General features: G+C 43.0%; 2 protein-coding genes across 3 annotated transcripts in view; one reads left to right on the forward strand and one right to left on the reverse strand.

Annotated features, from left to right (window-relative positions):
- The window catches only part of LOC143028568 (zinc finger CCHC-type and RNA-binding motif-containing protein 1-like), a 478,714-nt gene that overhangs the window by 109,399 nt on the left and 357,630 nt on the right, over positions 1 to 11,685 (reverse strand). The gene's annotated exons all lie outside the window — the stretch shown is intronic.
- Cdk5alpha (Cdk5 activator-like protein) overlaps positions 1 to 11,685 on the forward strand; it is a 74,796-nt gene that overhangs the window by 62,958 nt on the left and 153 nt on the right. The window contains exons 2-3 of one of the 2 annotated variants that reach the window (XM_076190867.1): positions 220 to 546; positions 10,207 to 11,685. The exon at positions 10,207 to 11,685 is cut by the window's right edge and continues 153 nt beyond it. In XM_076190867.1, coding sequence (XP_076046982.1) covers positions 220 to 543 — 324 coding nt within the window. In that variant the 3' untranslated portion in view covers positions 544 to 546; positions 10,207 to 11,685. Of the gene's footprint in view, positions 1 to 219; positions 6,658 to 10,206 lie in introns of those variants that run through there. The other variant, XM_076190866.1, reaches the window with a different exon arrangement.

Here is an 11,685-nt window from a genome sequence, read left to right on the forward strand (position 1 = left end):
TCAGGGAGACCTTTTTACGTTGAGAAAGAATGTTGAATGTTTTATTATGTCAATAGAACAATAAAAATAAATACTCATCTCTTATCTCATGGGACTTTGTTCTCGTGAAAATAAGAAATATTGTTGGAACGCCCTGAGCATAAGAAATATTGTTGGAACGCTCTGACTATAAGAACTATTGCCTGAACGCCCTGATTAACGTATCCTCTTTTGTTTCAGGACATCGCTTTCATCAACCCTGCGAACGTCGTCTTCGTGTACATGCTCGTTCGTGAGTTGGTGAACGACAATCTGACCAGTGAACACGAACTCCAAGCTGTCGTGCTGACCTGCCTCTACCTCTCCTACTCGTACATGGGCAACGAGATCTCCTATCCGCTCAAACCGTTCCTGGTGGAGGACGACAAGGACCGCTTCTGGGACCGTTGCCTCTTCATCATCAACTCGCTGAGCTCGTCCATGCTGCGCATCAACGCGGAGCCTTCCTTCTTCACCGAGGTCTTTACGGAGCTGAAGGCATGCGGACAGCCGACCGCTGCCTGAAAGGTGACACCACTAGCCAGCGCACACCACCGCCCCATCCTGACTCCGTAATAGGTTTTAGTTACAAACATAAAAGGTATTAGGCCTGGAGCCCAGGCAGGTTGTAAGAACCGATACTGTTGCAAATCCAGGCGCCGGACTGCGGCCAACGGAGCTACACGGTTCCGTGACGTAACGGCCTATGATGCAGTCAGTCCCTGACAAGAGACTGCCGTGGTCGGAACGTTGCCTGTCCGTAACGGCGGGGACGTTACAGCCTCAGGTTTGAGACGGTAACACTGATAGCGTTACGGCTCTCAAACCCGACTGCAATGGCCAGAACCAGGCACCTTGCTGTAAAGACCTGGCCCAACGCCAAGTGCATGACCCAGCTCCGCTGCAGCAAGACCTGGTCGCGCGAGGTCGCGTCAACTGTGGTCCTCTAGGTCACTTGCAGGGAGCCAACCCGGCAGACCAACCAGGTGACCATGTCAAGCACAGGATAAACCTGGACGTTTACTTACTCATGTATCTTTTTTATATCGGCATACTTGCGGCTACCATATACGAACATGACTGAAAGGCCCCCAAGGCTTACAGAGAACATGCGTTGTCTTCGGGTTATGTCGTTTTCCGCTGGGGAGTTTGAAAGTGGCTGGAGATAGGTAGAGTATGCCCGCTGCAATTTAAGACAAATGAAAAAAGAGAGATAGAGAGAGAGAGAGAGAGAGAGAAATAAACAGGGGCATGGCCGGGCGTGTCAAGACCTACGGTCAGAATGCGTCCTGTGACCAACGCTGGTGAGGGGGGAGGGGGGGAGCGGTCTTCACTGGTCCCACCGAACAGAGTCCATCCCGGGAGGCACAAGAGGATGATTCCTCGGGCACCTCGTCTCTGCAGCAGTAATGGCTGGACACTGGGCGTCTTCGGTACTCCTCTCTTCCGCGGCAGGAGTTTTGCTCCGCCAGCCCCGGAGGTGCAGGACCTCCGCCCCCTTGGTGACTGGAGCCGGAGGACACCTGTCCCCTCTGCCGGAGCTGGAGGAGCTCTGCCGCTCCTGTGTCCGGAGCTGGCGGAAAGACGCTCCTCCGGCCCCGGCGACCACAACAGGAAGACCTCTGCGACTGGGGCTGGAGTGTTTTGCTCCTTCGGCGCGTCTCAGCCTGCAGGATCTGTCAGACGACGAGGTTAAATGTTGTCGAAAATATGATTTTATTTTATTTTTATTTTCTTTTTATTCCTGGGGCATGACCGTTTGCATCGTAGCACAGAAATTATAAATTGCTTAACGGCCCCTATCCTAAGCGTGGAGTTCGGTAGGCCGGTTCCTCCGAAGGTGACACCTACTGACGCCATGGTCGACGCGAAGGATCTGAGTCAGTTTCGACAGTTTCTAACTTGCGTGATCTTGCAGCAGTGCTAGTCCAAGTAGGCCGAGGGTGGGCGTGGGCGTCGCGAAATCTATGGGCGTGCAATGCAAGCAGTTTTATGCTTGGCCGCGCCACCATACATACATATACAGCCCCTCAAGGTCACAACAAACTAAGGATATGTTCGGGCTCCTCTTGCAAGTCAAGCACGAGGTAGAGAGGGACTTCCTCCCGTCAAGGCGATTGATTGAAAGTAAGTCCTCTTCTCAAGCCTGTGATTTGTGGTTGTGCTTGTATAAAGTCCCCACCCCCGACCCCACGTGTGTATCATATAAGGATTTAGCCAATGCCACTACCCGATCGGATATTTCTACCGTAGGCGTTTCGTGCGCTAGACCCCTTCATCCCTCCCCCCCTACTCCTCCCCCTCCCTCCGCCCGATCCGACGCTCAAAGATGGCGTCGCTCACCGTTGCCGGGACAATTAGGCCGTATATTAGACGACAATGTTATTAGTTAGCCAAGGGAATTTCTCCATTTCAGACTCCTCTCCAGAATAGCAAGTTCGTCCTCTCCAGTCCCTTGCTCCTCAAACTCTCCATCATGTTCCTCCACCCCAGCCCCCACCCCCCCTTCCTCCCCTCCCTCCCGGTCCCTCTCCTTCTCTCTGCGGGGGTACGCAGCCCGCGCCCCCGTATATATATATACCTATATATACTAAGATAACTCATTCTCATGTGTATATTCTACTGTCCGTTGTTATGGTAGCCATCTTGAGCGTACTCTATAGACACCATTTCATTGAAGAATTGCCATCATCTTTCTGTTTTCCTTGGCCAAGCTGAACGTCAAGAAGAAGCATCTCCCTCGCATCCAAAGGCAGCCACAATCAGAACAAAAAAGAACGGATCGTGACCCCTCTTCCGTCCCAGATGGTGGCCACGCAACAAAGGTGGGCCACATGTCTGATGGCTGGCCAAGCATATGCCAGACGTGGCCACGTCTCTCTCTCTTTCGCTGTGGCCACAGACCTAAGGGTGGCCCTGTATCAGATGATGGTGGCCTTCCGCCGGAGGGTGGGCGAGTGCCTGGAAGCTGCCCGGACGGGGCGAGGACCTTCTTCCGGATGGGGAGAACCACGCACAGGAGCCTCATCGCGTAGCACCGCGTCAGGAGGGAACCCCCAATTCAACCAGCCAACTCCCTCCCCCTCCCACGCTCCACTTCTCCGTGGCATCTTCCCCCAGTATCTTCTGCATCGCTGCACAGACACTCGTGGTTTTGATGTTTGGAGGATATGAGGGAAAGATGTGAATACACACACACACACACACATTCATACATGAGCGAGCACACGGGGCTGGGAATAGTGAAGTCCGGCCATTTTCACAGTCCTCGTTGGGGTTCATACGAAAGACGGCGAAAATGTAGGGAGACTCATGTCTTGCATCCAAGCGTACCAACCTTCCAGTATGATTGACACCCGAGGACATTGGTAAGCATGTCATCATAGACTGGACATCACGTCTTTTGCGAAGTGACTTGAGTTTGGGAACTGCGTTCAAGACGGTTGGTAGCCCTGGTTGAACGAGGTTGGCAGCCTGCTCCTGTGGTCTCATCGTTTTTCAAACGAACCTCGGGGGATGATAAAATGGACCAGGGGAGGGGGATGACCCATTGGTAGGTGGCGAGGCGAGGTTTCTAATTCCGAGTCTCGTCCTCTTCATCCTCCTCCTTCTCCTCCTCTTCTTCCTCCTCTTTCTCTTCCTCATCTGGATGGCGCCTCCAACCAAGCCTGGGCCTCAGTCTGACCGCCCTTTTGTTCCCGTCTCGGTCTTCTTCTTTGTCCTCCACGTCCTCAGTTTCGCCTTTCACATCCTCCCTCCATCGCATCCTCACTTCGCCTCCTTCCCGTCTTTCTCCGTCTCTTTTGGTACTTTTCCCCCGTCTCTTAGTCACCTCCAAGGCACTCTAGAGCGATGAGGGAAGAACAGTTTGTATCGGCATTCCAGCACTTCGTGGAAAGAAGGCTTCCAGGAACCTTGATTGTCCAAGAGTTCTGCCATCGTTCAGTCGCAAGTTCGAGAGTCCAGTTCGGTCATTGGGTTCGCCGAAGTCGTCTACCACCCACTTTCGAACTCCGATAGCCAGAAGGGAGGAAGTTACGTCATAGACGAAGTAGGCAACTATCTCGACCACGAACTATTGGTTTCCGAAGTCGCCGGGACATCCGGCGATCGATCTGGGAAACGGGACCAGGAACTGATGATGAACGAGAGAGCTCCTGAAACAAGAGTTTTGAGGATTCTGTGACATGAGCGGGTGAAGAGGTCGTCGATTGACATATTTCTGATAAGGAGACGTCGACGGTTGTCAGCGTATTTGATCATTTCAATCCCGTGATGAACTGTGTTGTGGGAAACGTTTGGCAGTTTGTGAACGTTCCAGAGTCGACAGAGTCGATCTTGCCCTTGATTGAAGAGAATGTTTTGTCCTTTGTCGCAATAACAGTGATTAAATAAATCACGGTTATAAAGGATTTAAATACAGAAGTCTCTCGGGAAAAAGATGGGGCAGAACTGTATACGACAGGACTGGGATTTGCCCCATCCACCCACCCACCACCCCTCAATTACAAACTCACTCACTCACGCCATTCTCACTTCTCTCCCGAGCCTCAACTCCACCGCCGTGAGGAACCTCACCGATTGGGTGCCCAAAGATTCTCCTTTGCTTCTTCGCCTGCGTCAGCGTCGCCGTTGGTACGACCACGACGTCGTCTTGGTTACTGTCCGCGCTTCGTTGTCTTGCTCTCGCCTTCCGTCCTCGACACTGGCCCCCCCCCTCCTCTCTCTCTTCCTCGTCTGTCCCTCTCTCTCTTTCTCTCTTCACCACTTTTGATGGAATCTTGAAGTCCAAGACACCAATCCCAACGTCTTTAATCCTACTTCCAGCTTCAAACACCCTCGTAATACACGTCCAGTAGCTCTACCTCTCCTACTCTCTCTCCCTCTCTCTTACTCTCTCTCTCTCTCTCTGCCTCCTCTTGTTCGCCTCCCCGCTTCGCTCCTCCACTCCATCTCACACTTCCCCCCTCTCCCCTCCCCTCGTCCACCCTCCCTCCCTCCCTCCCCCATCCCCCCACCCACGCTTGTTATGGGTGGCTCTTAAGGTACTAGCTTCCATTCAGAATACCAAGCTTTTATACTAGAGAAATTAAAATAGCTTACTGTAAAATTATTTTATACATAAAAAAAGTCGTAAAAAAGTAACGCAGCTGATCATAAGACTAGACTTAGGGTTTGATATGCAGAGATAAACGACTACGCAATTCGAGGAAACGAACGGACAAGCTTGGATCACATTGGATCCAATCAAAACTACAGTTACCACTGACGAGAATCCTCTAGGTTTAGTCTTTGGGAAAATGACTCACGAACGTGAGATGGAGGAAGTCCGTGAGCGTGCCAGTGTTGCGTTCAAGAAGAGACGAAAAAAAAAAAAAAAGACTTTGGAAAGAGATCACGTGACGTGGGCGAGGTTGTTTTGGTGATTGTTGTAGTAATTCATTCGAATAGGTTGGTTAGGATGTACCGAGGCAAGTCTTGTTTTTTGTTTTTCCTTTTTTCTTTTTTTCTTTTTTCCTTTCGGGTACTTTGAATCACGCAAGAAAACAACGCATCTAAAATCAGCCACATACGAATACACACACGCACGCACACACAAATATATACACATGCATACATACACGCAAATGTACACATGCATACATACATACATATGCATATCGACATGCACACACATACATCCATACATACATGTATACATACATTAATACTTACTTGCATACATACGTACATACACACATACATGCTTACATACATACGTACATACACATATCTACATGCACACACATACATGCATACATACATGTATACATACATTAATACTTACTTGCATACATACGCACATACACACATACATGCTTACATATATACGTACATGCATATATACACATGTACGTTCTCACGTGCATACATATATAAACTGTACATGCGTGTCTGCATATATACTAGAACTGATGTACACATGTGCGTTTTCATACATACATACATGTAAACGGATACATGCATATGTAAACATACATGCATAAATGCATTCCTACACATACATACATATATACATACATGCATACATATATACACATGTATACATACACGCACATACATATACACATACATGCATACATCACACAAATACACATACCATAGATGCATACATACATATAAATACATACATAAACATATATCTACACACACACACACACACACACACACACACACACACACACACACGTTATATATACATATATACATGTATCTACGTATGTCTATGTGCATATGCGTATGCATAAAATTTACAGCTATACATAAATATAGATATATGAAATTGACGAGTTACATGCACTAAAAGTCGTATGTACTTTGATATAACCACGTGTAGATATATGTATCATGTGTCTACAGACAACTGAAGTGTAGTACCGTTATGTTTTCTAGTTTATAAGACTGCGTCATTTAACTAGGCAGGGTCCCTAAGATGTCTTGTCCCCTGCCAATACTCATTCTGGGAAAGGCGAATATTATTCAAAAAACGAAAAAAAAAAAAAAAAAAAAATGTCCCAACAACCAAGTACCATCATTTGTAAATAAAACATGTTATCATATCCTGATCAAATTGACAATAAAAGGTTTTCATAATGCTTACTTTTGTTTTTCATTTGGATTGTGTATCACAGAAGTGTTGACGAAGATTGCGAAACGACTCGGACGAAAAAAAAAAAAAATCGAGACTATTTTTTAGTGTTTGATTTATTACAGTGAATTGTTCCCTGTTATTGGTACAACAAAAGATATGTATCAGACATAAATACACTCCACATCATTTTGATCAAATTTGTATTCTCCAGCACAACATTTGTTTGGTTAAAAAAAAACGTGGAAAAATTCAAACTCTATGTTTTCTTTTCTTTCTCTTCTGCTGAACTTATTTTCTAAAACTGTCAAAAGTCAAATAGATGAAAATTATTTAGTCTATGAATTAGATCCCTACAAAAGAAAAAGGTAATCTACTTTTTTATCATTTATGTTCCGACAAATGTCAGCCGATCGTTTTTATGAAATGCGAATTGGACTTGAGATAAAACATAGTCGACAAATCGAAACGCCGTTTGTCTTCGAGTCCGTTCTTGAAACTAAATAAAATCGGTTGACGTATCCATCAGAATAAAACAAACGAATAAGGAAATAAATAAACAAGTACACATAAATGAAATAAATAGTCTGTCACTGAACTGAAAGGGTTGTTGTTATCCCAGTATGCTTTCCCTGAAGCAAAAACGACGGGAGAAAGCGAGATCATAGAAAACGTAACCCTAAATACTCTAACAGTAACGCACAGAACTGAAATGACTTCCTCCCGCTCTTTCCTGCCCTCCCCGTTCAAGCCCCAATATGCTTCATCAACAAAAATTAACAAAATGGAATGCAAATGGCTTGCGAAGCAAATATTCCGCCTTCAAAATATCCTCATTACAAACGACTACTGACGTTATACAGAGGTTATGTATCTTCTACATCCCTGTAGTAAGAATCATAATTGTAGACTGGACTCGCAGATTCCCAAACCTGATTAACACACTATATCACACGTATGCAGATAGATTAGCTGTTGTTGATCATTTAATGAATTTCCATGTAGAGTAATTATGTTGTTAAAAAATTCTATGAATGCAACAAACGAAATTTTTATTTGCATAATTGTGGTATGTGATGGTTGGGTGTGAGTGTCTGTTACTTTCTTTGTAATGTCGCCTCTCTCTCTATCTCTCTCTCTCATGGTAATTCTTCTGTAGACTGATAAAATCGAGCACCTCCCTTTTAGGAGACCGTATATTTTTTTCACACGCTTTCTGTATAATTTACTCGTGCAAGAATTCAGTATTGTTTTTTTCTTCATGGTAATAAAGTTTTTTTTCTTCTTGATAGTAGGGGTCTCTGGAAACGTCTTCCGCAATGCATCTTCTAACTTACCACTGGCATTGCCACCTTCAAAGATTTTTCAGGCACGTTTGATGATTTGGTAGTCGTTATGAACTGTTCCTTATTCAACGTTGTAAAGACAAACAAGCTTCTTCATAGTCTCCTTCTTCTATGTTTCCTTGCCTTTCTACCCTTAGCTGCTCACCACTACCAGTACCATCCAATGCCCCCCCCTGACACCTTCTGTTCAGAATTGAACACCAGGATATGGATTTCTTTGTAAAATAAGAGTTTTTTTTTCTTGCCAGAAGCCTGTAGTGAGATTGTAGAGCTGAGCAAAATTGCATAAGGTTTTCGTACTTACTGTGATCAGTGAAACGTTTTGGGGAGGCGTTCTAACTATGCTGCTGTTATGCATGGCTCTATAGAGTATAGAGTCGAGGAGTCTCGCCATGAGGGAGCCAAGACAACCATGTAGGGTCGAATCCCCTTTATTGTGTTTCCAAAATGCAGTTGATTCTACTAGGTACTGTATCAAGAGCATCCTAATCGAAAGCCTTACTATCTTGGCTTGTTTCATCACCGGAAAAGAAATAAAGACGTTTATAAACTAACATACATTTTTGTGTCATTTAGAGTTCTTCCTTGTCCGTGGTGTTGCTAACTGTGATCTGGATGACAAAAGAAAATGTTGGCCATACTTGATTTTCACTAAAACTTAAAGAAAAAAATTAAGTCATAAAGTTATTTATGTTAACTTAGTATGGTTTAACTTGTGCAGAGGTAACTAAAAATTAATCTATGTGACCTGCACTAGATTAAGGTCATGTCTAGGTGCTTTTCCTGTAGCACAACTTAAAATTTTCGCTGCCTACCTCGTCGGCGATCATTTTCTTTTGTGAATAAAACAAAAGCTAATCTGAAGTGGATTAAAGAATGTATGATGTCTAATTGGAGGAAGTAAACGATGGAACACAAAAATGACACCGCTCTAAAAGTGCATTAATAGTTTCAACTTGGAGACTTCCAGTAAAATTTTATAGATAAAGGAAAACACAGTGTATTGGCATGAAGAACACCAAATCTCACGCGGGAACATATGGTCAAATTTAGTATTTTCAAATTAAGCCTTCATGCTAATTTTCTAGAGAAACTACATACAACTGATTACAGACTTCATGCACAACCACAGACATTCCAACACACCAACAACAACTTTACACTCACAACCTTACTAAACCGGACTACTAAGCCACTGTGGTGTTGTGGTACAGAGGCTGTATCGTCCATCAGGGGGATAGACCGGTTCTGCAATGGACCATGAAGGCTGAAACCCCCCCCCCCCAACACATACACATACAACAAAGGTAAATGGTACTCTTTGTGCTTCCAGTAACCAACCCTCATCATTGGTCTTCCAAAAGGCCAAATGTACAACGGCGGATCTTGATATCTTCGAAGAACGTGATTGTCTGTCACAAGGATTCATTCCTCGAAAGGATACCGAACAGAAATAAAGGAATGTTGATCCTTGTGTGTACTTAGATAAACGAAGGAAAATAGTTTGCTCTAAAGTGAATGTGTTTAAAGTACTCAATCATCGTTTTCCAGATGTTTTAGTGGAAGAAGATGCTTTCTGTACAAAAAGGGAGGAAGGACAAGTGATCGGCCGAAATTAGTAAAGATTAGTAAAAGGTAAATACTTGTTGTGAAGTAAAAACCTCACAACATTCCCTTCTGGTGTTGGCAGAATTATTGGAATAACTTCGACGACACCGCAAACTTTTTCTTCGACTGCACGAATGTCTAAAAACACAAATACCTTTAATACTACCCTCTCTCCTTATGACTGACACCATCTTCTCATGAAATGCAGTTTGAGACTTAAACATCATAAGTTACACTTGTCATGTCTACATTAGTATCACTCACTAATCTCTTATATAAATATACTATAAGGACAATTACCTGAATTACTTCTGATAGTAATTGATATTGGTTTACGATAAGAACAATACTATAATTGCATACTTAACTAACCATAAGGCCCTTTATGTAAAAGGGCTATTTCTCTAAACATCTTGATCATGTCTTGTGAAGAATACATTTTCCTTTTATACCACATGTATGTATTCACAAAGAACCTCATGTCTAGGTTTAGACAGTGTTATATATATTAATTCATTCCCTCATTAAGATCGCCACTATTACCATACAAGTAAACTGAATGATAGTGTTTCGCTAATTTTCTAAAGTTGTCAATTCCAATTTCAGAGTCTTCAGTCATTAACCTTCGTACAACGCGACCGACACGTCGACTTGGTCCTGTATCTTGGAGACTTCTTAATTGATAACGGCGACAATTCACTCACGAGTCTAATAATAAAAACTTATGAGGAATCTCTGTTTGGAAGACGTCGAAGACAGATAGCTACTTGGCCATGACGACAGCGTGGATGCACGGTGATCATCGAAAGTTGAAACGCTTCTCAAACCGTTGGCCAAAAAATGGTGATCCACGGCAGGACTGGATAATTGATTAACTTTCCGGAAAAAATCCTTCAACACAAACAGCAACAATAACAATTAAACTTATTATTTCCATTCTACGTCGTGTCCAAACACAGTAGTTTGATTCTTTTAACATCTAGTATGACTAACATATGCAGACGAGAAAAGGGTGTACCTGTTTATCATTATGCAACCCTTTTTACATAACTATTACTGTCACTATATATTTTTGACAAATAAAAACAAATTACATAATCACGAGTCATGGAAACCAGCAGCCTTTACCACGTAAAAAATGTCGACAAAACTTTATGCAGTGAAAAGACTTGAACTTAAGTAATGTGTCTCTATGTCGCTCAGACAATTGATCTTTCATCCAACTTTCCTGAAACCTTTTTTACATGAGCATCACTGTCACTATATTTTTTGACAAAGCAGCAATATTCACCTCGAAAAAAATATGTCGACAAAACGTTATGCTGTGAAAAGACTTGATCTTAGGCAATGTGTCTCTATGTTAGAAAATTGTGCATATTGTGGAACCTGAAGGTTACTTGCTCGAATTTGTGGTTCTTGGGGTTAATCTACTTTTTCGTTATCATCATTAAACTGGAATATCATTTACGTCTACCGTCTTAATCTCGAACTGATCTTCTAACCAATTTTCTTGTTTAACTTCGTCTCAGTAGACGAAGTTGGTCCTATCAACATCGTCACCGATTCAAGGTCAATCATGCACTTTTAATTCTCGTTTCTTCTCGAAAGAGAACTCATATTCTCCAAAAATAAACTTTGTACTTGTGTTTTTTTTTTTTTTGTATATTTCAAAGGACAACATACTGGTACTTAAGAACATTTCTGAACAATTCATAGGGTCCTCTGTTATTTTTTTAATCCATTGCAAGAACCCAAAGAATGAAATGGAGCAGTATAGCTGTTTTCTTGAAAAAAAAAATCCCTATTTCACATCAAAGGTTTCTGTATATTACATAAATTTCGAGCTAATATAAACGAGATGTAAAAATGTACAAGAAATGTAGCACTAAAGTTACCTATGATAGTTAAATTGATGAAGTTTTTGTTTAGTGTGTTTATTGCAAATCGAACGTATTATCCCAAACAACTCATGCAGTATTCTAGTAAAGACAAATGTACTGCTAATGTGTATCTCTGCTTATGTCTTGTGGAAGTTAAATTTTTTAAAATAAATCTTGGTTTCATACATCCAAGGTCTAAGCTATC

This window comes from Oratosquilla oratoria, chromosome 9, assembly GCF_046742065.1.
Source record: "Oratosquilla oratoria isolate Oo_2021 chromosome 9, ASM4674206v1, whole genome shotgun sequence".
NCBI classification, from domain to species: Eukaryota; Metazoa; Arthropoda; class Malacostraca; order Stomatopoda; family Squillidae; genus Oratosquilla; species Oratosquilla oratoria.